This window comes from Hyposmocoma kahamanoa, unplaced genomic scaffold (genome assembly GCF_003589595.1).
Source record: "Hyposmocoma kahamanoa isolate Upper Pololo Valley unplaced genomic scaffold, ASM358959v1 211, whole genome shotgun sequence".
Taxonomy (NCBI): domain Eukaryota; kingdom Metazoa; phylum Arthropoda; class Insecta; order Lepidoptera; family Cosmopterigidae; genus Hyposmocoma; species Hyposmocoma kahamanoa.
In genome coordinates, this window is record NW_020653732.1 from 6,237,793 (window position 1) to 6,263,994 (window position 26,202).

The 26,202-nt window shown below is 36.2% G+C and overlaps 1 protein-coding gene across 1 annotated transcript; it reads left to right on the forward strand.

Moving 5' to 3' along the window:
• The first annotated feature begins 1,230 nt into the window (after positions 1–1,230).
• Positions 1,231–25,640, forward strand: LOC113227575 (spliceosome-associated protein CWC27 homolog). The gene is made up of 10 exons (XM_026460529.1): positions 1,231–1,366; positions 2,792–2,900; positions 3,358–3,458; positions 4,024–4,174; positions 5,363–5,552; positions 6,423–6,553; positions 9,672–9,915; positions 10,950–11,147; positions 24,011–24,172; positions 25,475–25,640. The coding sequence occupies exons 1-10, from the start codon at positions 1,325–1,327 to the stop codon at positions 25,623–25,625; spliced, it is 1,479 nt and encodes a 492-aa protein (XP_026316314.1). The 5' UTR covers positions 1,231–1,324; the 3' UTR covers positions 25,626–25,640.
• Positions 25,641–26,202: the final 562 nt, after the last annotated feature.

Genomic DNA, 26,202 nt, shown 5'->3' on the forward strand with positions numbered 1-26,202 from the left:
CCCAGTTAGTACCTTTACAGCTACCAGTCCTGGCGAGAGATGTCGCTTAACAATGTTTCACTTAAAGTTAAAATAAAGATTTCTTTAAAACTATACCTAATATAGACAGATAAGTAAACTTAACACAAACAATATTTTAGACTCATAAAGATTCTTAATAATTTTAGGAACAAAAAAAACTAAAATCACTAACTTGTAAGAAATCAGATCAGACTTATCATATCTTAATGTATCATTATGATCACTCGGCTCGACTACGACTACGACTATTACGCTTACGATACGAACGGTCCAAATTAGCATCTTATAGTCTGTGGGTAAAAAGTACAAAGAGTCAAGTTTGACGTGCTTTTGTCTGTACACAAACAGCGACGATACAGAATTTATAAAAAAAGTATCGATTTTTTTATTTGAGAAGATGTATTTACACATCGATATTTTTATAAGCTTATTGACAAGTCTGTAGTCATGTCATCTTCTTATCAATTTACTGATTGATTGTTTAGATTACATTGGCTATGACGCCTTTGCAAAGGATGCGACAAGAATTGGCGTATGCAAATACTGTAAGTGCTTCCCCAGAGATCTGCTCGCCATGACCAAACCCCAAATGCTAGCCTCCTGGTCGGTCCTTTGGCAGGAATCACGACAAACTGTTGGTAGACACTATGGTAACCTCCAACCAAATCTACCCACTAAACCCTGGTTTTTTAAACGTCGCGATTTGCCTAATAACATCACTTCCACTATTATTCGTTTGCGCTTAGGCCATGTTTGCACACCTGTATTTTTGCGTAAAATCAGAGTTCGAGATCACTCTCTGTGCGAGTGCGGCCTAGAAGACGGTACCTTGGAACACATTTTTTTCAATTGTCCTAATATTGCTGTTCCACTTTATAACTTACTTTCTCCAAAATTCCCCCGCCCCATTAACATAAACAACCTCTTAACTTTAGTGTTCTCCCCCCATATTGTTACTCTATGTAAATTTATCCACTTAAATAACATATATTTATAAATGTTGTTTTGTTGTTTCGTTTTACATTCTCAACTGAGTACTTAGTCCAACTTACCAACACCGGTTAATGTCCTATTAGAGCTTAGCGAATTTTTTTTTTGTTTCGTTTTTTTTTCTTTCAACTGTGAAATTGGCAAAATCATCACTTCTCATAATAATGGAGCCATAAAAATAAAAAGTGAAGTGAAGGCTATGAATAGAGATATTCAGGCAAAATGCTTTAAAATAAAAATGTTTATGTGATTTAATGTGTGAATTACCAAGCAATGTGTATTTTTGAGCTGAGTGAATAGTTTTTGATTCAATATGAGTAACATTTACATTCAAGAACCGCCTGCTTTGGGCAAGGTAAAACATTTACTATTTTTGTCTAATAACTACCGTGTTTTGCCAATAAAAGTGAACGTTTAAGTTTTTAAAAGCTTACACAAAAACTTGTTTTTAATATTCTTAGTAGTGGTTCCTAATAAAGGTTTTATTAGGAAGCGCAAATAACAAGAAACACACCACATAATATTGAGGTTGTTTTCGTAATATTTGCAATATGAACTAATAATCGCTTCACTATTGTTTAAGTACGTTATTATATTCGTAAAGTGGAGGTAGGGCCTTCTCTGTACTAACTTTATATGGCGATATGGCAGTGCAAACTTGTTCCCTGAACAGTACAACTAAGGCCTTTTCCAAGTGGAGAGAGAATAGGCATTATTTAGGTGTGCATACTCCGTTGTCGAACTCATCGTTACTTTCCATAAGTACCATTTTCCACTAAGCAACTTAACACAGTTTGCTGTCCACGCGACTCTGTTTTACTTCAGAGTCCCAGCTGCGTCAATGGTATTATGAGTTATTTGGAAAGAGTCGTACTCTGCCGTCTGCCTACGACTAGCCGTATAGTGAAAGATATGTGTAAGATGTGTAGGTCAAATGTGCACTTCAAAAAAAGACGAATTCCCTCTTCAAACAGGGAACCTCAATCATAATCATTCATTAAGGCTCAATTTACATTGCCGTAGTACAGAATGGAAGTGGATTTTTATAGCCAAAGTATAATGAACTTTGTGGCAATTACGTATTGTTATTACAAGGTAGACTTTATTCAGGGCCCAGCAGGGTTTATTATAAAGCCCAATTTTTTGAAAAAATCCTAACTAATCATCCAGTTTAACTATATTTTTGCGTAAAACATAGTAATGTAAAATGTGTCACCACTAGAGTGGTGGATGTCACAGAAATAAATATTTAGTGAAGAGGAACAGTCAAAGATTTTTGTTTAAGTTTTTTTTTTATTTGTTTTTGTTTAAGTATTATAATAATGATATTGATTTCTCAGATCCTAGTCTTTAAAATATAATTGTCAGATTTTATGATGATTTCTGTAAAAGAAAATAAAATTACACACTTGATTAAATCACTGATTTTTATTGAAAAAATAATTTGATTTAAATCACTATTTAAATCAAAATTATTTAATCGTGCCAACCTTGCAGTTCGGAGCTAGGACATGAAGAATTGTCCTGGCTCTAACAGTTTTTACCTCGCCCACCTCAAGACAGACTCTGCAGTGTTTAGCATTGTAAGAAGCTATCAGGGCTTTTGAATATTCAAGATCCTTGGTATGCAGTCATATGTCTCAGAGGGTCTACTCCCTTTCTCCATCTGACAGTGCCTCTCAACTTTGTGAATTAAGGCTAATAAGGCTGACTAGCAGCCGTCTCATCACTTGATATCATAAAAAATAAATATTAAATATACAAATTAATTAACTTTCAGGTGTTACTGAAAACAAGTGGTGGAGAAATCGATATAGAATTATGGACAAAAGAGGCCCCAAAAGCTTGCAGGAACTTTATCCAGTTGTGTATGGAAGGATATTACAATGGTAAGTATGAAATAACATAAATTATACCTTACATCCAGAGATAGGATAGGAGAGTGTTTGCGTAAACTTCAAGAAAATGATACATATAGACTAATATATAGCTAATACCTCCTGGAAATTCCAAGATTTCAGATTCTAGGCTGGTTTGTTCTATTTTGTTGAAATGTAACTTTTTCTTTTTATATATATGTAAGTGCGCATTTGACCACCATCTCACCTGATGGAAAGTGACGATGAGGTTGATGGAGCATGCACACCTCACCTATTCACTCTCGCCTTAACTGTAACTGTTTAAAAGGAAGTGCGGATCAGCAGTTTCCTACGCCAATATGGGCAACTGTTCTACAATACATAACTGAATAATTGAAGCCGTTAGTAACATCTCAGAAACTTGCATCAAGAATCCCTAGAGTCTAAATCATTTATCATTTCAGTTCAATGTTAGTTTTGTTTCTAGGTACTATATTCCACAGAGTGGTGCCTGGTTTTATAGTGCAAGGTGGTGACCCGAATGGTGATGGCACTGGCGGAGATTCTATCTATGGTGTACCATTCAAGGTAACAACATCTCAATTGAAGCTGAAAGAATTCGCATAATACTCTTGTTTTTTTATTTCTATCATTATTATTATAGCCTTTATAAGCTGAGTTCTTTATTTCACTAGCCTCACCCTAAAGCCTGCAAAGAGCCCAGAATGTTGAATTCTGTGAAGAAACAAATATACGCGATTTAAATTCGAAGAAACAGTTTCATTTTCACTATTATTGTGATTTTATATCACAGTATTGAATTAACGAATTATAATCTGCTTCATGTAGCAGTACAGCTCTTGTGAAAGAGTTCGTCCAGGGTAGGCAGGCCTTACCTATTTCTACCGCCAAGCTGTAATGTCAGCATTACTATGTTCCGATTTTGAAGGGTAAGGGTGCTGGTGAAATTACAGGCACATGGGACTTGTCAACTTATGTCTCAGAGTGACGGGCGCAGTGGCAGTGCCCCTCAGATTTTAAAAGCTTAGAGTGGCACTGCAACTGTTATGAACAGGCGTGTAGCTTACCATCAGGTGCACGACTTGTTCGTCCCGTCATTGATGTTATAAAAAAAAATTTACAAATTATCCAGGATGAGTTCCACTCTCGCCTTCGATTCAATCGTCGCGGTTTGGTGGCAATGGCAAACGCAGGCAAAGATGACAACGGGTCACAATTCTTCTTCACTCTAGCTGCCACTCCTGAGCTGCAGAACAAGCACACCATCTTTGGAAAGGTCACTGGTGAGTATAGCTGAATACATGTAATTATATTGGCATTATATAGAAATGGTAAATAATCTTTTCACTTCTCATGCTCTTAAAGTTCGTATTTATGCTGGGTGTAGGCTGCATAAAATAGGATTTTATGCTCTAGTGCATAAAAATCACATTAAATATGTCTAATTGTTGTAATTTTACATTCAATTTTAATGAAATAATCGTTTATTAATAACATTGCTGTTTAATTTCTTCGCAATCGAAGTGAAAAGCAGAGTGTATAACTCGGTCATAAAACCCATTTTACCTCGACTTAAGTATCCTCGTCTCGGGTACAATGACGCGTTTTATGCACTTGTTGTATGCTATTTCATCACACTTGCTTGTAAACATTGCCATAACATGCAAATTCGGCTGTAATGTGTTGAATTACGCCCATGGGCTTCTTCATTATGGCGGTAATGGATTAAAAAAAAAATTATTGCACTTCTCTTATAAGTTAGTTTAAGCAAATAGTTTAATGCTCGAAAAATTTGAATTATTTCATATAACCTTGAAGTATAGAAACAAAAACTAAATATTTGCTAAATTGATTTTATAAATTCAAATTTTGCAGCAGACGATGTGGGTTACATTTTTCTGTGTCTGATGGAACAATAAACATGTTTGACGTAATTCCAGTTATGCCACTTTTCCATGAGGGATGCGGTATTTTGAAATTATTTGTTTTATACCTTTATTGTCGTGGCTGTATGCATTTTTGTCTTTTTAGTTGGAAGAATAGCTGGCCATCTGTTTATACAAAAAAAAAAATCCGCCAAATGGCAAAATCTGTAATCGTTGTGTTGTGAAGCGATATTTATTCATACAAGAATTAAACTACGATTGTATTTATTTCTTCGCGAATGTGATGAAAATCGTTGTATGTAGCACGGGCGGTAAAAAATTCCAAACTCGAGTTATTGAAGCCATCAGTCTTCGGCTTCGGGCTTCTAATAGACTTAATTGTTAACTAATGCCATGGAATTTGATATTCAAAAGGTGTCATTTATGAGGTTTAAAACTATAGTTATATAGTATCGTCTATTGCGTATTCTATAGATAACAAGAATACTGATGCGAGTGAAAGTGAAAGCGGTATACCGGGAAAGTTGCTAGTCTCAGCTTATCCCAGCGGAAGACGGATGTTAATTAAAATGTCATTGTTTTCAGGCGAAACAATTTACAACGTCCTCAAATTAGCCGAGGGTTTAATAGGACCAGATGATCGTCCAGACCATCCTCACAAAATAACAAGTACCACTGTACTTATTAACCCGTTCACTGATATTGTGCCAAGAGTGGCTGAGAGGGTTGCTGAAGAGCCTGTTAAGAAAAAGAAGAAAGAACGGCAGGGTGTTAAGTAAGTGTTTACACATAGAAAGAAAGAAAGAAAGAAAGAAACGTTTATTCAGCAAGCATCACACATTGCCAGTATACAAAGAGTTACAGTTACGAGCTGAAATGGATCCAAACTCAGCATATGTCACAGCTCAATTGCTGTAACGCTGGTTTTCAGTTGGAACCATTTTGAAGGATGAGATCACATGGTTTTTAATTAACAATTCTGATACACTCACGCAATGACGTACACGCACAGACACAGACGCACACGCACAGAAACAGTAGCACACGCACTGACACACTCTCAACTCATTACCACCTTCTTTATTATAATATGTATAACGTGATTGCTTTTATAAAAAAAAATCTAAATTTTAATCTACGCAATATATTTATTTAAGTAAATATATATTAAATTAAAGTAAAAATAATATAAAATCAATGTTTATTTGTTCTTACAAATAAACGTTGATTTTATATTATGATGAGCGGAAAATTTTTTTTCCAAAAATTCATTCATTTTTAACAACAACACGCAAAGGTTACTTAATTATGCTTCATTTGCTAGAGATGAGGTATATCGATAAAAACTTTTCGAGAATTTAAAAATAAATGTAAGTATTGGGCGGCTATTCATTCTTAAAGTATGAATTTTAATCATAGGCAATGAATTAACATGTCACTGTTATTACTTTTTTGAAACCTATATTTTATGTATTCTATACTGAAAATTTCTAAAATATTTATTGAAATAAATCGCTCGCTCGCTCGATCCGGCAAACTAAGTGTGATTGCAGGACGCGACACGCGTCGCCCGACCGCTTTCTCTTCTTAAATAAAGCCAGTGGGACGTATAATGAGTTGATAATGAATCGATTGTTTCTTGTAGAAATTTCGGTCTGCTGTCATTCGGTGAAGAAGCGGAAGAAGACGAGGGTGAAGCCCTGGAATACAGATCCAAACCAAAATCATCACACGACCTGCTGGAAGATCCTAGGCTTAGTAAAAAGACTGCTGCAGGTATGTTTATTGTTAAAAAGTATGGATTGTGATTGAAATTGAAATTTTTGTTGTTTTTTTTAAACAAATCAACGCGTACGTTTCTGGCTTGGCACCCACTGGCTGGATGGCTCGGCAGGGGATCCTTCGGCATTTCTACATGCTAGCGCACACTGATGGCAATTATGCCGCGGTATCCCTAGTCTTACGCTAAGATTCGGCATGCTGAAGCATTCCGTCGTGACATCATGCTCGCGCCTGGTCTCACTTCAGATCAGTCTTGCCCATAGATATAGAAAAAAGGGGAAATATGATATGGGGGCGTGGTTCGTGTCGTGAGGTGACGCGCCTACAAACATAGCCACAGTGACTTGGCGATCGTTGTACATACAAGATCTCTCGTAAAACGTGAAAATGCCAAGTTGTAGCGATACACCTTGTAAAAATTGGAGTAAAAACAAAAATTTTAAAACCAGTGAGATAACATTCAACCGGCTATTTGCGTTTTTAGTTACTATTTCTATTATTATTCAATGTTTTATTTTTGTCTCCATAGAAATTTCTATTCTCAAATATAGTGATGTTCATTTACGAAGACTGATGTTTATCGACAATAAATTTTTATTGAAATGTTTGAATTTCTTACTATGATTTTTGTAATTAAAGTCCCTAAAATATCGAAGCGAAAAGCATTCACGTTAAATTGATTTCGTTTATTTTATTATTATTATTATTACTAAACATTTTATTTCGAGTAACTTTAACACAACTCATATTTCGGACAACCTTTTAAATTTCATGTCAATTTGGATTTTGCTGTTGCTTGAAGAAAAATTTATGTGTTTTAGATATTTAAATTCCATTATACTCGTAGATTAAACGTAGAGTATTTTTAATTTTTAAGTTTTTCCAATGAGTTCAAAATAAAAGAAGGTTGGATTGAAGCTGCGGGAAAATCGAAAGATTGGTTTTCTTATTACTATTTCTGACTTTGTTACAATTTTCATAGCAAATGCATTTAAAAAATGAATAAAATAAAATCGGCTTTATTTTACTTGTGCATGCAAAATAAATTAGAAACAATTATAGAAAATTACATAAATCCTTCATAAAAAAACAGCATAACTTAATTTATTAAATTCGTTGATGGTTTGAGTTTACTCTTGACAGTGACAACTTCACCAACCCGTGGTAACGTATAATGGAAAATTGACACTGGCGACATTCGCCATATTTTTTATATTATTCTTATAAAACTGACACCGGTCCAAGCCTAGTGGCCGCCATTAAGAAAATAATAATGATTTATATTAATTTAATAATACACCAGTACCAGTGTATTACAATAATACATAGTATGAAAAATGGAATATTTTTTTAATATTAAAAACAGTCACATGGTTTCCAACTATCGATTAGGTAGGACCACATCACTCGTTGAGTAGCGTCAGTTTAAGGTTAATAAGGTTAACAATTCACGGAGCGGTTTCCATCCGCGCCCGCCGGTGCTGCTAGACAGCGGTTTTATTTCAATACTCACGACCCTGCAAGTTTGTGCGGGCACGAAACCGTTGCGATTGCGGAACGCACCGCGAAGTTAGTGGGAGTTCATTGCAAGTCGCGCGGTTAATAGAGAACTCACCCTGCGTGCGCCTGCACCACATTGCGCCTGAACCGACCGCCAAAGTGTGCGGGCGACGAGCGCAGGTCATCACGTCCTGCGCGGTTCTACTAGTACCCTGCTGCGGCAACCGCGAACAACCGTCACCACTACAGGCGTAAAACGCGCCGTGAAATGTGCTACTAATTGTACATACTTAACTGTTACATTCTACAGATGCCGCGGTTCCGCGGCAGACGCGGGTGAAAACCGCTCCGTGAGTTCTTAGTGTAACGAACAATGAGTTTCAGCGCCATCTAACGTGTATTAGTTAGCTATTATATATTAGTAGTATTTTTACTAAAACGCCACCTATTGGTGAATGGCTGAACCAGGATGAAAAAGTAGATAATAGAGCGTAAAGTTTGAATTGCACACAAGCTATAAAGTGGCGACATCGGCACCCGATCTTACATAGCGTCATTACATATCTCCCCTTTTTTTCTATATCTATGGTCTTGCCTTGCGTGCCTCCACTTGCCCCGCACTGTCGCGCTCGGCCTTCCGAAGCATCCCGAAAGCTCCCGAAGCATTCCTAGCTGCCTAGGCGTTCCGGGGGCTGCCGGCTCGGCATCCCTAATACCGCAACTTTATTTTGCAGCTACGATCATTATCATTGAAGTTGCAACTATAATTTCATAATTTTAATGTATATTGTGACGTTCGTACCCAGGATGTGGTGGAATGAAACAAAGAAATTTGCGCAACAAATAAATAATAAAATATTTAATTTTGATTATAATTGGTGGTTTCGAAAGGCCTAACTCTTGGTTTGATTTGACTATCCGTAGTTCGGTACTCCCCTGGATACGGTAGCGGCTGCGGGGTCTTCCCTATAAGGCAGCGCCGGCGGGTTCTGGAACGTTCTGGGGAACGCCGGGTCAGTGGGTTGTGGTTTCCATCGAAGCCCTAGACAAGTAGGAAGGCTGAAGCGGTGCAGTGCGATCGTAAACGACATCAGCGGCTATTCTGGCCGTGGTACAACACCCCGTGAATAAATGTCCACAGTAAGAATATGATTGAGAACCTCCGCTGATTGTGAACCCCTTTTATTATGTGCGCCTAATATTATACGGAGAAGCCGAAAGCAGTTGGTGTGGGTGTTCATGGAGTTACAGAGTTAAGACAGAATTACTTACATTTTTTTTCTTTTATATAGCAAGTTACAACGAGATATTGGCACTAAAAATAATAATTAGGCAATAAAAGATTGCATTGAAAAATTTTTAAGGCGCATATAAATGCATAAACATGAGGGTGCGGACAAGCACTGACTTAGAATTCGGGCTGGCCAATTGGAGCGCAGTTGTCACAATAAAGATTTGGCGGAATAGTTTTCAATGAAATTAAATGACATTTCGTCTCTAGTTCTGGTTATATACTCGATGGACGTTAACTACAACAATTCCACCGACAATCAACATATAATGTCATATAATAATAATATTATATTATAAAAAATAATAATAAACTCCACAGAACTAGAACAAGAGGAAGAATCCCAAAAAGCAGGACTATCAGACTCTGAAATTCAAAAGAGAAAAGAAGAAACAGCGTCAGCTGTGAACAGCATCAGGGATAAACTCAAAAAGAGAGACAAGAGTGTTGAAAAAGAAGGAGATAGTCCTGAGAGTAAAAGACGAAAGAGTGAAAACGATGAAGACGGCGATGACGGTGAATATTATATTGGAAAGGAGAGAGACATACAAAGGCAGAAAGAGAGGTAAGAGTTTTAAAAAACATGAAAATATCACTAGTTACCGCTAACGTTGACCGGCGTAAAATCGACGTGGCAAAAATTTGTATGTTATGTAAGCAGTGGAGATCCTTGTGAAAGACTTCCTCCAGGGAAGTACTGCCATCTTACCTATTTCCGCCGCCAAGCAGTAGTCTCAGCAGCTGTGTTCCGGTTTTGAAGGGTAAGGGTGCTGGTGAAATTACAGGCACATGACACTTATCAACTTATGTCTCAGGATGACGAGTGCAGTGCCCCTCAGATCTTTGCGATTTGAAGCTCTGAGTGGCACTGCAACTGTTATGGACAGGCGTGTAGCTTACCATCAGGCGCACGACTTGTTCGTCCCGTCACTTGATGTTATACACTCCCGGACACATAAATCGAGCCATCTTGCATTTTTATTTTTCAAGTGTCAGAATAAAATTTGTTTTATTATCATTGAAGAAAGAGTTTTTGCCGATTTCGCAAATTCAAATTTTCAACAAAACCTTTTGCAAATGATGTTTAGTACACCAGTTCAAACTTGAATTAGTTATTGATCAATCAAACATTATTTAAGCTAAGGACATTTAATACTGACAATGCAAATTGGCTCGAAATATGTGTCCGGGAGTATATAAAAAAAGTTGTTATATTTAAATGTAGTATTAGCTTCCTTTACAGACATAATTATTATCTCTAAATAGACGCCGCAGAGCTGACGTTCCCTTCCTCAGTTATGTAATTTTGTAATCAGAATATACATAATTTATATTTTAAAATGAAATATTTTCATTTTCAATGAATTTCGAGAAAACAAAAATGCAAAAGAGTGTATGCTGGGTGATTCGCTATACATGGCGGTTATTACTTGGTGCGGTACGCTTGTGGTTCTTCTTTAGTAGGCCATGAATATCGAACGAACGATACTTTCGTATAATGCATTCTGTTTCGTGGTACGGCCACTTTATCATATTTCTTCTAAGTTTTTTATTCTAGTTTTGTTTATTCTTTTTTTTTTAAAGATTTTTTTATTACAGAGACCGTATTCGCAATGAAATTAAACAACTCAAGAAGGAGATGAAAGGATCTAAACAAGAATCAGAAAAAGACAAGCAAGACATTCCACAGAAAGACAACAAGTTAGAAGAGGACAACGAGATGTACAAACAGTATATAGAAGAGCAGGACAAGTATAGGAAGATGAAGGAGAAGCTACCAAAGAAGGGAGCTGCTAGGTAAATATAATATTAGTTATTTTTTATTTATTACGTTGTCGTATAAGGCAACAGTAGAGAATTTTAAAAACGGTTTCCACTGTGTGCGCTGGATGAGAAGGTCTCAAGATTGATTCCCGATTTGGGAAATGGATCTTTCAAAGTTGGTTCTGGTCTTAGTGAGTGAATTCCGTTGATCTCGTATTCATAGTACAGAGAATTCCCTAGTTTGAGACCAAACAATTGATACGGTTGTCTGTACGGAAGAAAAAAGCAATGGTAGGGCCTTAAGCCTCGATTACTATTAGGGGGTCGATTCAGAACCTTACGGTAACTCAGTTATCGACGATTTCTTTTCATTTTTATTCACAACACCCGGATCGAACGTCAAACTGTCGTATTCGAAACCGAACCGAAATGACGTCACACCCGTTCGATTACTCGAACTTCTCGACCGGCAAAGGCTACAAACGTTATTCAGAACACAGTCATCGAATGAAAGTTACCGAACGTCCTATTGTTTACAAAGCAAGAATGTAATATGGAAATCTCTTATTATTGTGCATTCCTATATTTTATTAAAAATGTATAAAAAGGTTCTTAGGTTTTCGCGATTGTTACACATAGGAAATGAAACTATTTTTCCGGATTTAAATCGCGTATATATGTTTTTTCGAACAAACCGACGTTTCGGGCCCTTTACAGGTCTCATGGTCACAGTTGACTGAGGTGGTCATCAACCAGTTCTGTCTAATATTAATATTAATGCAAACCACCCTATTTTTACCACTATAGTTACAAAAGTTAATAATTAAATAACTTCTTTTTAATTTTACAAAGAAACATTCCAGTTTACGCTACATTACGTTTTACAAATTATTTTATTGAATGAATTTTTATTAAATTCAATTTATTAATAATAGAAATTAGAATAAATTAAAACATATTAATTAGTACTGCAGTTTTATATCTGTTTGGGATTTTTCGTCAGAGGAAATACAGGATTCCAAACTGGTGGTACGGAGAAACCATATTCCCTGTTGAAATTAGGATGTTTTTTAATTTCAATGGCTTCTCGTAGCATCCTGGGTAGATAATGGAGTTCTTTTGCAAGGACCTGGGGTTTGAAGTTTGACAAACCTCAGGTCCTTGCAAGAGAAGTCCGTCTGTCCCAAAAGTTTCATTACCATATTTTCCTGATACATAGATGATGTCGAGATTTTCCTCTTCTCCAAGCGCTTGGGTCTTGTCAATTTTATATCTCAGGTAGTGTTTTCCGCTGCAAGATCAAGACGAGACTAAGACCCAGCCTTGGTATTGGTCTCGGTCTAGCTGCAAGATTCTCGCAAGTCTTGCAATTACCTATCGTTACTTATTGAACTGTCATATTCTATTATTGTTATTCGTTCAGATTTTAGAACAACGCAACAGACAAGTACATTTGGGTACACATTGACATTATAAATAAAATGTCCAACCAAATGGCGAAAAATAAACTTTATCATATTTTTGCGATCATATTGGTTGGTGGTAATTTTAGGTATATACGTTAAACCCGTGTATAAGGTTAATAATACTAGTCAGCGTATGTATTCGGTACAAGGTATGAGACGCTCAAGACAGGCACCGCGCCGCATAGATTTTCCGTTATGTTTGTTGCTACAGTTTTATCACAAGTACGCATTATTTTGTGTGAGAAAAATAAAAAAGTATTTTATTTTTTATCATTATTTATTTAAGAAACTGTAAGCAGACTATACAATGTATATATCGATCGTTCCCTAAACTATAGCTTACATGTCTGGGCGGCGCTGTTGGAGAACCGATGCAACAAAGAGTAATAGTCTTTTTGCCAGTTTCGTGTGGGGATTGCTTAATATACTATTTATAGCACCTAAGGATTTCGGTTGATCTGCATGTCTCTCATCAACGCCGCCCTCTGTTGTTCGTATCGGACACATTCCTGTAACAAATGATATGCATCTTCCACTACTCTACGTGCTATGTGCTCACATATATATATATTGATCTGCTCATACATATATTGCATGAGGAGATCCCGGGTTCGATTGTGAAAATGAACTTTTCTAAATTGGTTCTGGTCTGGGTTTTCTCAGTAGTAGCCCGGAGTAAATGCCGTTGCTCTAGTATTTATACCACAGGGAATTCTCTAGTTAGACCTGAGTCCCCAGTAGAGACCTGATAATTGGTGTGAATATCTGGCATATTATTATAATAAACAACCGACTTTGTTGTTAGAAGATACCATGGTGTCGATACCAAGATTATCATTATTATATCCTAAGTTTAAAACCTACATTGTAAATATTTTAATTGAAAAGTCATATTACAAAATTGCAGGCTTTGTGTTAGATAAAGATGCATGGAAAGGCGACATGGCTGTAGATTCTACACAAATTTAATTCAACGTGAATTCAATAGCATTTAAGTTTATTTAGAGCAATCCCCAAAGTTACTTGCTTGTTCTTCTCGGGGAAGTCAGCATAGTGAACGAGCAGTAGCTTAGCAGTGACGTTTTCAAGTGTAAATTTATTTTACCTGTGGAATAAATGATTATTTGACTTTCACCGATGCTTGAGAGTGTCTATCAATTGATTTGAAATCAAATACAAAAATATTTTTAAAGTCCATGTCTGAGTGTCATTATAAGACTCAGTCTTGTTTTTGCTCTAATCGTGCAGGGTCGGTCTTGGTCTTGCTACAATTAGGTTGCAAGACCAAGACCGATTTTGAGCAACAGTAGCCTCAACGCGACGTCTGAAGTGGCATTGCCACTAAGATCATACGCGATTTAAAACTATGTGGCACTGTCGCTTACCACCAGACGCGTTTGTTCGTTCTGACACTTAATATTATAAAAAAGCATGCCAGATTGTACACGACTTGTTACATTTCCAATTTTAAAGCTTATGTTAAATACTAGAGAAAACTTATTATAAAATCTTTACCTATGACCTATATATCATAAATTTTTACTTTATTTTATTTTTTAAATAAATGCGCATTTCACATCCATTTTACTTGTTGGAAAGTGACGATAAGGTCAAAGATGGAGCATGCTTACTTAAATAATGCCTACTTTTGACTTCAAAAGCCCCTAGTTATACCGTTCAGGAAACAAGTCTGTAGACAGGGAATTCAACACCACACCCATTCGCCATATAAATGTGGAAGCAAAACGCTTCGTGCGAATCCTTGGAATATCCACAACATAGGAGCTGGAAAAATGCCAGATTATCAAAATGCCAAATGCCACAGCCAGGAACTGGTCTTCCTCCTCCTGACGCACGAACTAATGTCCAGTAGTGGACGTCATTCGGCTGAAATAATGATGACCTCAGCCGACGTCTGGTTTTCCGATGATGGAAAGGGGAAAGCCGAATTAAATCGTGCAATTCCCTCGCGTGATATGACATGTAATATAGTTAATACGAACGCATTGTGTACTTATAGCTATTAAATCTTTATGGGTTTGTAAAAAAAAAAACAAAAGCAAATTTTCGTTAATTTTTATACCTTTGAAATAAATGTAATTTCCTTAATGGCGGCCACTAAGCTTGGATCAGGGTTAGTTTTGATTATTGTATTTATTTATTATTCCGTAAAATATAGCTTTTTACCAACTTTAAAAAAAACGAAGAGGTTATGCGTTCAGTTCCGTATTTGTGGACCGACTTAGAAAATTCTTTTTTTTTTAAAGTGTGCACTTTCGAGGTGGTCCCATGTCAGAATCCGCAGAAGGGATCCCATGGAAATCGAGCGAAATCCTCGAATTGTATACGCATGTACTGTGTATTCACCGATTTCTTCGTCAATTGCGGACCTATTTTGAAAATTCTTGTTTTTTAATTTCACGTCAAATTTCAAGAACAAGTGACGGGACACGATCAGTGAAATCGAGACTCTATGTAAAAATATGTCTACTCACCTGTGACATACATATTTAAGTCACTGTTAAGGCCGATTTACATGGAAAGAGTTTATCGCACAATTCATGGCGAGACATCGTAACTACTCTATTATCGCATGCAGTAATAGCCATAATATTATCGTATTATAATGTTTACATACATGCAAGAACTTATGTCATACGAGATTCGCAATTAAGGGCGCGTTCCCATTATGTCGTGACGACAGACAGTCATGCAGTTTAAAGTATCGTGACTTAAATATTTACATGACTGTCAAGACTGTCAAGACAAAGAGAAGAGCTAAAGCGACTGTTGTCTGGCAAATAAAACGTCACGATAAAAATGTGAGGACAGATAATCGCAGTTACTATTGTCGTCACGTTTTATTTATCGTTGTTTATCTGCCAACGACAAGGCGGTCGCCGTGAAATGATAAATTGTCGTCAAGATCCAGCGTACATGGCTGTTGTTCAACGATAAAAAAGTCCACGACACAGTCACGACAGACAGTCGTTGAACGTTAAACGCGCCCTTAAGTACTCCTGCTGAGACTGTTTACGTAATTCCACGAACTTTTGAGGTCGTTTTTTTTTATAAAACAGAGAATTATTTGCACAATATTTTTGTAGCCGTGGTAACCTAATGGTTTGACCTATCGCCACTCAAGCAGAGGCCGTGGATTCGAATCCGGGCTTGCACCTCTGAGTTTCTCAGAATTTATGTTTGAAATTTACCAAGAGCTTTTCGGCGAGTTTCGGAGTTTCGGTTTCGGTTCACAATCCCCGGAAAACGGAAGTCCCTAACCCGCATTGGGTCAAGTAGCGGTCTATGGCCTACATCCAGAGCGAAGAGCAGGAGACTCGTGCTTAGCAATGGGACGTATAAATGGGTTATTGACGCATAACATTTTTAACATTACCGCCAACTCATTTTTCAAGTCGACGAGTTGATTGACTCCATATTTTCGATGTGTCCCGACACAATTTTTTTCCGTCAGACTTTGTCGTGGTAAGTTGTGAAAATAAACATTAATAATATTTCTTAGTGAATTAACTCTAACAGTGTTGTATCAATGGTTTGTGGATTTTAATTACCGTGTGTTAATGGGTGACGACGTAGGAATGTAAAATAGTTATTGTTTTCGAGACATGAAAAAAATAATTTGTATGTCGCTGGTACAAATTTACGTCGTCTTAATTTTGCCGATTTTTCATTCTATTAAAGCTAAATGTTACGGAGAAACAACATTGCATAAACGCCGCAAATCCTATTAAATATAAGTAGGTCGATTTGTATACAATACAATGAATGTAATATTTAATAATATTTTTTTATGTCAAATGTTAGTCGATAGTTATGCACCACTGCCGACTGCTGCAATACGAAATTGCTTTAAAAGAAACAGTGCCTTTTAACACGATAAAACACGAAAAATTTAAAATGTTTTAATAATATAACAAGTGCTAAGTGCAAGTGAAGTGAATCACCATTCTAAGTGCAATGAGGATTAATTCAAGATCACGTCTTTTCAGAAGCAAACGAACAAAAAGGAAACTCCAAAGAAAAAAGCCGTGGGTGAAAAATTTGTACGAAAACAGAGACTACCCCGACAACTACACGGATTCCAAATTCTTGGAAGAATTACGGAGAAATTTATACGTAGAAAAAGTTACTCTAAAAGAAGCCGTGTTAGGTTCATTCCGCGTCGTCCTACGAGTTTGTATATGTGTTTTATATGCTATATTATACGTTTACATGTACAATGAATGGATAAATACATATACAGTAATACATATGTCAATAACGGCAACAATATTATGTTATATATTGTATATTTTTGTTGAAAGCGCAGCACTAGTTAGGCATTTGAAAACTGTTCTTGTATATTTGGTAATAGGTTACTTGCTGTCACCTATTTTACACACGTTGACTGATACAGTTAGTACTGATACAATTTACGCTTGGGCTGTGATTATGATACTGATACATTTGATATTTTTCGACTATGATGTACCAGCTGCTATTGTATCGAAGTCACTTTCAATAAACGCGGCTATATTCGCTTCTGTCTGTCTAGTATCACGGTTGTCAACTCCGTTCGACGCATTTATTTTGTTGACTGTATCTGTTATATTTTTCGTTCTGTCACCACAGTTGTTTAAAGTACTTTTGTATACAAAATTATTCTTGTTACTGTTTTTGTTGATACTTTTATTGACACTTGTATCTTTGTACAGTGTATCTTTGGTTTTGATGATGTATTTTGTGTTGTTAATTGGTGTTTTAAGTGGATATTGCCCATTAATGTTTGTAAAATGGCAAAAATATAAGGATAATATATATGGGCCGTGGGATGAGGCGGTTATAAATGGTTCGGATGACTTGGATGAGTGTCTGCATACTGAAATTAAGTAATTATACAAATCACAAGTGCGTGTTACAAAAATGTAATAAAAACTTGTTAAATTTTTTAACTTATACAAATTACAAGTTGTTATATATATTGTTATAATGTTACTAATATATTGACATACAAATTTTGATGTTACAGGTATACAGGGTTATTTGTAAATTATTAACAACAGCATAGCGTCTGGCACGGTTTGCTAAAAGTTGCTGGGTCGTATCCAGTCATGTCGATGGAATTTGGATTTGGATGGATTTTCTTAGTATTCGATCTTTGTATTAAATAATTACAACAAGTTAGTCGAGTAATTTCACAAAAATAATTGAATGTCATGGTGAATCCACGTGACATTGCAATAAAAACCTTAAAAATACCTCTCGGGACTCTATTACTAACATCATAAACAATAACTTTTCTTCTATGACTTTTTACAAAATATAATAAATTTACCAAAAATAAACTTTAATTTTTTTTCTGTACACTATTAGATCTGTGTCTGGTAGTAAGATAGTAAGTTCAAACGTGCAAGCTTGCCCCGTCACTGCTAACCTACAGCTCCCCGGCGAGGTGGCTCGTGCTTTTGGGTTTTGCACGGAGTTATGATTATTTTTATTTTTGTACGAAAGTTAAGCGTGACACACAGAGAGCAGGCGCGGGTCGGGTCGGGTCTACTTCCGTGTATTTATATGCGCCTGCACTCGGCGTGTTGTCGTCCATATAAATCCACGGAATTAGACCCGCCGCGGTTCCGACCCGACTCACACCCGAACCTGACCGGCACCCGACCCAACCCGCATCGCACCCGCCTCTGAGTGAGTGTCTCACGCTTAAAATCTGATGAATTATTAAAATTCATGGAACAAAAGTTGTTATGATGTTAGTAATATAGTCCGGCGAGGTTGTTCGTATTTTACAAATAACCCTGTATTGAGGATATCTGTATACAAGTTACTTCTTCTTTTTGCTTTTTGGCGGTGTCCCTTTAGAATTTCGTCAGTATCGAGTGTTCTGCGTGAGAATCAAAATTATCCAAATTGTGAAGCTTCATTCGCGTCATGCGTTTTTAATGTGGTCGAGTATTACTTATTGGAAAGTTACTTTTTGTCACAAAAATGAATCTCAAAAGGCGGTGAAGTAGGGGAGCAAATTTTGTATGGACAACCACTATGAATAACTATGAATATTAGTATAATACAGTAGGTTACTAGAAGTACTTATTTTACGCAGACGAAGTATCAGACCACTAGTTATAAATATATTGTAAAAATATAATCCCCTGTGCCCCAATGTTCAGTTCTCTTATCGTATATTACAATTTTTATGCTATATATTTATTGTTATTTCCTGTGTCTATCTGTCTGCCACCTTACCAATTTCTGCCGCCAAGCATTATTTTGAGCATTACTGTGTTCCTGTGTAAGGGTGCTGGTGAAATTGCAGGCACATGAGACTTGTCAACTTATGTACTGCAACAGTTATGGACAGGCGTGTAGCTTACCACCAGACACACGAGTTGTTCGCCCTGTCACTTGATGTTATTAAAAACAAAACTCTCGCATAGTGTATCTCGCGCTTTAAGTCTCTCTCGCTCAAGTCGCGCTCTGTGATGCTAGCCCTATTATACCAAATATAATGTAACAAATATATAATTGGCAGTTTTTGCATATTATTATAACTTACATCAATTACCTACAATGTTACAAAAATGTGTACAATTTGGATACCTCATGTGAACACTTAGTACAAGTAGTCTACGTCAACTTTATTTTTGGCCTATTCCACTAGTCGCTACCAATTGTCCCACCTGGTGAGGACAATTAGGTTTTTTTTCCGCACTTCCCTACCACACCGTCACTGTAAAGTACTGCCACCTGTCCTATACATATACAAACACGTCAAGAGATTTTATTGATAGGTATAAGTGGAAATGAAATTCCACTTATCCCAACCAGTGATGGTGTGGTAGGGGAGTGGAAAAAAAATCCATTTGTCCCCACCAGGCGGGACAGCTGGTAGGGACTAGTGGAATAGGCCTTATTTTTTGGTCAGTTTCAGTTATTCTTGTAAACAGCCATATTTATTTATTAATATTAAGCTTCTCGAATTTTTGAAAGAAAAAACAAAGTTGGAAAAAACCAAAAAAACGAATATTGTGAAAAAAAGAAACAAAATTAATTTGGCGTAGCGTCCATTTTTTGGAGGTATCCATTTTCATCCTTACCGGGTTGATTGTTATTGAAACTTTTATTGACGTTATTGTTAATTCCATTTTATGAAATTATTCCAATGTGATATAATTAGATTATAGTGTGAACTACATTTTTGTGATATTACTGATACATAGACCGAACTATCACAAAAGAAGATTCCTTTGATTCGGCTAAACCTGAACCAGCAATTATAGGTTTCTTACAGGTGCCACTGCGACAAAAAAGCCTTTAAAATAAAAAACAAAGTTCTGCAAGAAGTATATAGAGAAATTTAGTAGCAGTATAGCTTCTTGTGAAAGAGTTTGTCCAGGGAAGTACAGCCACCTTATGTTTGAGACGGCGTTTCTGATTGAAACATATTTGTATTGTTAAAAGTTTATTTTAACACAAACTGAACTACATTGTTGAATATACACACAGAAGAGAGATGCTGGTATTGCCAGCAATATTCAAATTACCGAAATCTGTGTTGTTTGTTACTAACACAATTGTGTCGACCATAGAGGTCTATGAAATCTTACAAAGTTACAATTATAAGTGAAAGTTACAAGTTTTATTAATTATTCTAAATTAGTACAAACAAAGACAGTATGATCTTTACTTCTAGCTAACTCTAGCTCTATATAAATTAAGTAGCCTTTAAGGTCTATCCACACATATCCGGGCCGTGGCCGGGACGTGGACGGGCAGTGCTCCGTCAGGGGCTCAAAAAAATATCGTTGTATATATTTAGTATGAACTCATTCACACATGTCCGTGTCCGGGCCGGGGCCGGGACGGGCCCGCAGTTCATACAAATCAGCACGCCCCGTCCACGTCCCGGGCACGGCCCGGATATGTGTGGATAGTCCTTTATTCAGACCCTATAGAACCAAATAAAATTTAACAAAGAGATGTGATTACGTCTATACTGTATTACAACTAATAAGCACGTAAATAGGTAGGTAGTGTAAACTTAAATTTTAGATATAGGGTTACTCAGTCATGCTTTTATGATTTTGTGTACAGGTGGCAACGTAGTAATAACAGAGTTTATACTATAATATACTCTTGGTTTCGTAGCCTAGAACCGTTTTCTGCCGCCAAGCAGTAATGTGACCATGACTGCGTTCCGGTTTTGAAGGGTAACGGTGAAATAAGATGAAACATAAGACTTTTCAACGTATGTCTCTGGATGACGGGCGCAGTGGCATTTCCCTTAGATCTTTACGACTTAAACTCTGAGCGGTACTGCAACTGTTATGGACAGGCGTGTCGTTTGCCAGCAGGCGCACGACTTGTTCGTCCGTCACTTGACATCATAAACAAACGACATTCGTAAGGTCTGATGACTCGTTACGCATAGCTCAGTTGGGAGATTGAAGTTTCCGGTTTGGCGAAAAGTTCCTGGTCGAGTCTAGTTTTTGTTTGTGGATTTTTCTTTGTGTATGTTCAGTCTTGTATTAATAATAAATAATAATCAAACTAGTGGACTATTTTCACAAAAAAAATGTGAATAGTATGGTGGTAAAGACATCATGATATTCAATAAAATAAAAAACAAAGGCTAAATCATTGTTAAAAGAATTCTTTAGCGTCTTCAAATGTCATAATTAGAAGTTTGAATAAAATATATTCGATAAGTTTTTCAAATTATACTGAAGGCTAAGTCTGAAAATAAATTATTATTAAAAGAAACTCAAATGACTAATTGGTATTATTAGTATGTAATGGGACTGATATCTACAACTGACAGTATATGAATGTTGAGCGACATCTAACTGCTAAAAAAAGATTTTCAGTACTACCTGTAGATAGATCCACATTAAGTTAGTTCACGTAATAACGGACAAAAAAGTTCTCAATATCAGGGATAGATGGCATGTTTCCCGAAAAAAAAAAATTTGTGTCCGAATTACCAGTATTATATTAACTCAGTTTTTTGTTATGGCGTAACTTCACTGCCTTTTGACCATACCAGTACAAAATAATTTCCTCTGAACTTTCGTCTCGTCACAAACCAACAGCACCATTGAGCTTCTATTAACTCTGCATAAGTCTTCTGTAGTTTATTTTGATATTATAATACACCCAACATATTTTATTCAATTATGTGAAACATAACGTCCGAAACTTCAATCTGGAATATCTTTAATTCCAGACTTCTCAGAATAGTAAACCCAATACCAAATTTGGTCAGGAATTTAAACTCGATATTTTCACATATACAAATTATGTCAACAAAAATTTATATGTAAGTTCGCCATTGTTTTTTTTTGTGTTGCCATAGTATAATGAAGTTACCAGTGTTAAAATACATGTGTATAATTATTATTAATTAGGTGTAAATAAATTTTGTTTACAATTTACTTAGTATTATAGTAATTGCGAAAAATACTAAATAACTATTATTTATAACTAATTTATAAAAAATATTTATAACATTTTAAAAATATTAAAACTAATTTATGTTATTTGGCACTCCGATATCATAATTCACATCCAAACAGTGCTATTAGTCCCAGCTTACTTATTATTTCTTTAATGTCTTGGGCACAAATGTATGTTATAAATGAATAATATGCATCAAATATATGATACACATTTTAATAAATTTTTGTATTTGTTTTATTGCATACAAATAAATTATTTATTAATTACGAATCTGACAACTTGTCAGAAAATATTTAAAATGAACTACATTGGATTTAAAGTAAAAAAAACATATTTTATTTAAGTAAATGAAGGTTTTCAAATTCCCGACACTGTTTAAATGTAATTAATGTTGGGTCATGGAAAAATTTCCTTAAAAAAAGAATCATATTTTTCCAACATTTTTCCTGTATTTTTTCACATTTGACGTTGACACCTGTCAAGATTTGAAGTTACTGAACGAAAATGATGGAGCCACTGAAAAGGTTTGTTTCGCTGTTGTCCAATCATTTTAAATCTCGTTGTGCACTGACATGTTTTTGGTTATACAATTTTATTTTACAATAAATTCTAATAAAATTTTAAGATATTTTTCAAAGAAAAATATAATATGAACCTTCGAAATATATTATTCCAATATATCTGAATTTTTTCCGGAAAAATTTCCATTATTTGAAATTTTTCGGAAAATTACCCAACAGGCAATGTAATTTAAAAAAAATGGCTCGCGAACGGCACTATAATGTCAAATCAAAACGCGTAACGTTGTTGGCAGGTAAACAAAACAAACTGGTTAATGTGCACTGCCACTTGTGAAAAATTTTCGTATTCATTGACCACTGCCCTCGATCTGAAAGTCAACGGAGAAATAACACAAGCGAACGGTGAATACGGTGACGTCCCGTGGTTTGGTTGGTGTTTGTACAGATATAAAATAATACAATTGTATTTATTGATTTACAATAAATACATTTGATCGAAGATCGAAAAGCGACATCGGTAAGCGGCTGCGGTGAGAAGGTTATTCACAAATCTCTCATTAGATGTCACTAGCGGCAACGAATGCTGAAAAGTCTATAACAAAAACACATAGGAGATTTCGATGACTCTGTAACTGGACCCGTGGCTCAATGGTTAGAGCAATGCTACGGTGCAGCATGGACGTGTGTTCAAGTCCCACCGGGTCGAATTTTTCTATATGTTTCGATCTCTGTCTTCATAATCGTAATTTTCAATTTTCGGATATTATTTATTGATTTATATATTTTTTATAAATAGAAAAAAAGAAAAGATAGTGTAATGGTTTGATCTACCACCTGTCAAGCAGAGTGTTGTCGGTTCGAAGCCGGTCTTGCACCTTTGATATTTTCGGAATTTATGTGCGAAATTAAATTTTAATAAAATTTATCATGCAAAACATCGGGAGGAAACTTACACACAACTGCAAAGCAATTTAATAACATATGCCTAGCTGTGGGACTATATGAGTCAACTATTATTATTATGTTCTAGTAAAAAAGTTTAGCAGTAGAGTTCTTTGTGAAAGAATTCGTCCAGAGAAGTACTGCCACCTTAACTATTTCTAGCGCCAAGCAGTAAAGTGAGCATTACTGCGTTCTGGTTTCGAAGGGTAAGGGTGTATGCTGGTGAAACTACAGGCACTTGAGAATGACGGGCGCAGTGGCAGTGCCCCTCAGATCTTTGTGATTTAAAGCTCTGAGTGGCACTGCAACTGTTATGGACAGGTGTGTCGCTTACCACCAGGCGCACGATTTGTTCGTCCATCACTTAGTCCTTTTTATTTGCTTCATTTTATTTATTTTTATGTATCGTTGAATAAAGAAATTCAGCCGTAATCAACATAGCAGGTATGACTTAGCCTGGAAGTGGACTGATTATGACAATATTTCTTTTAACTTCCAGAGAAAACTTCACTCTTGAACTCCTGGAGAAGTTCAAGAGTAAACTTCACGCTATCAAAGAGAAGACTCAGACTGGAGACCCGGAGACTAGTAAAGCGGCTGGTGAGGAGACCAGCACAAGTGAAGATATCAAGGACGATGACAATCTAAATACTGACGAGTGGTGAGTGGGTTTGTACTAGGGATGGGTATAGACCAACAAAACATCGATTATTGACATCGATAATTTTTTTGACAAAACAATCGATGTACCGATTAATCGTGGCTTAAAAAATCGAATAATCGACAAAGGTATAGAGAGAGCTAGACAATACTCCATTAAGTCTAAGCTAATGCTACCAGGGTTTCTAGAATTAGTTTATAATTTCTTAATTTAATTTTAAAGAATTATTGAGTGGCGCGCTCAGGCGGACTGCATAGGACCCCTGTAACATAACCCTCATTTCCTGCCCTATTTCAAATTACAACAATATAGTAGTATAAACATCAGTATTAATTATAAATTTTTCAAAGGCGGTGGAAATAAATTTTGTGATTAGCTTGTGTAAACCATGTTTCTGGTGCCACGGTATTGCACGCAAAACTAATTTTTCGAAAATCGGCTAAATAAAATGAACATTTACATTTGGAAGCTGTTGTTTTTTTTTCCAAATTTTGACATGTTTATAAAATATTTTTATGAATTATAGTTTTATTTTTTTTTAGCAAAAATCGGTATGAAATCATCGATTATCCGATTAATCGAACCAGATGATATCGATTTAAAATCGTCGATTATTCCGATTATTCCACAAAAACATCGATTACTCCGATTAATCGACACCCATCCCTAGTTTGTACAGATAATTCCGTTTTCTGCGTGCAGCAAAGATTGGGATGCACCCACAGGCACAAAAGAATTCGATTTGTAATTTTCTAGTTTTTATATTATTTTATATTAGATGTTTTTCCACCATAATATTAAATTATTTTTTTGTGGAATTTTTCCACTAGTTATAATTATTAATAACAATGATCGAACACTTAGAAAAAAATTCCTTCGATCCGGCCGGATTCCACGCCATGCCAGATGCTATGCCAATTGTATTAGTGTATGCATATGGTGTATCATAGACAATTGACAATATGAGTTACACTGCAGTTCACCGTTCCCGCCATTGCGACACTAGACAGTGGTGTGAGCGGACGTACGTGTACGTGAAGTAACAACACATGTTGTTTCATTGCGCTATCCTTGTACTAAGTACTAGTTTTTCTAGAAGACGTCAGCTCGAATCCGGCCGGTTAAAAGAATTTTTTTCTAAGTGTTTGATCTTTGTTATTAATAATTAGAATTCGATTTCTCAGGATTTCGCCATATTATATAAACTTTTTTACAGTGTCCATTGAACAGTAAAATAATCTTTGCATATTATTGTGGTATACAGCTCACACTTTATATAGTATTTATTGTACGTTAATCCAGGTTGGGCCATACTCTCCGCTTCGAAGAGAAGGGCGCTGTGCTGGCAAAGGACGCCTCGACGAAGGGAGACGACTGGTTTGATATCTACGACCCAAGGAACCCTATTAATAAGAGGAAGAGAGAGAACTCTGATAAGAAAACTAAAAAATAAATAGTTTTTTTTCAAAAGATATATTTCCTTTTTTTTTAAATTCCTTCGATCGAACCAGCATCTTCATCATACCATGACTGACGCTCTCCAAACTGAGCTACGGAACGAACCAGCGAACGAACTTTACGAATTTTTATGTGCTTGTTGCAGATCTTTGTCTTAGATTTTAAGAAGAACGAAGGTGTCCAAAAAAAAATGCTCATCCTACACTATCCTACTCCGTCGTCCTACGCGGTCGAAGATGCAAAACAAAAATGTTGTGAATACGCATAAAATGGTTTTTGGCGCCTGGAATGTCTGCACATTACTTGATAATGACGATAATATGACGCGAAGCGTGATGCTTTCAAGGCTAAGACACCTGCAGCCATATTTTATTACTTTGTTGACAGTGTCCTGACACGCAGACACAGACACAGATACACATAGACACACACAAATAGACACACACACACGCACACACGCACACACGCACGCACGCACGAACGCACGCACAGTGAAGCCATACCTATCGTTCCATTTATAGGATCTTTAATAATAAACTGGCAAACAGATGGTCCAGCGGTTGGGAAGTGGC

Coding starts and splice junctions, on each gene's coding strand:
- LOC113227575 (XM_026460529.1), top strand. CDS start 1,325: ATGAGTAACATTTACATTCAAGAACCGCCTGCTTTGGGCAAG. Junction 3,459..4,023: donor TCTATGGTGTACCATTCAAG/GTAACAACATCT, acceptor CAAATTATCCAG/GATGAGTTCCACTCTCGCCT. Junction 9,916..10,949: donor ATACAAAGGCAGAAAGAGAG/GTAAGAGTTTTA, acceptor TTTTTATTACAG/AGACCGTATTCGCAATGAAA.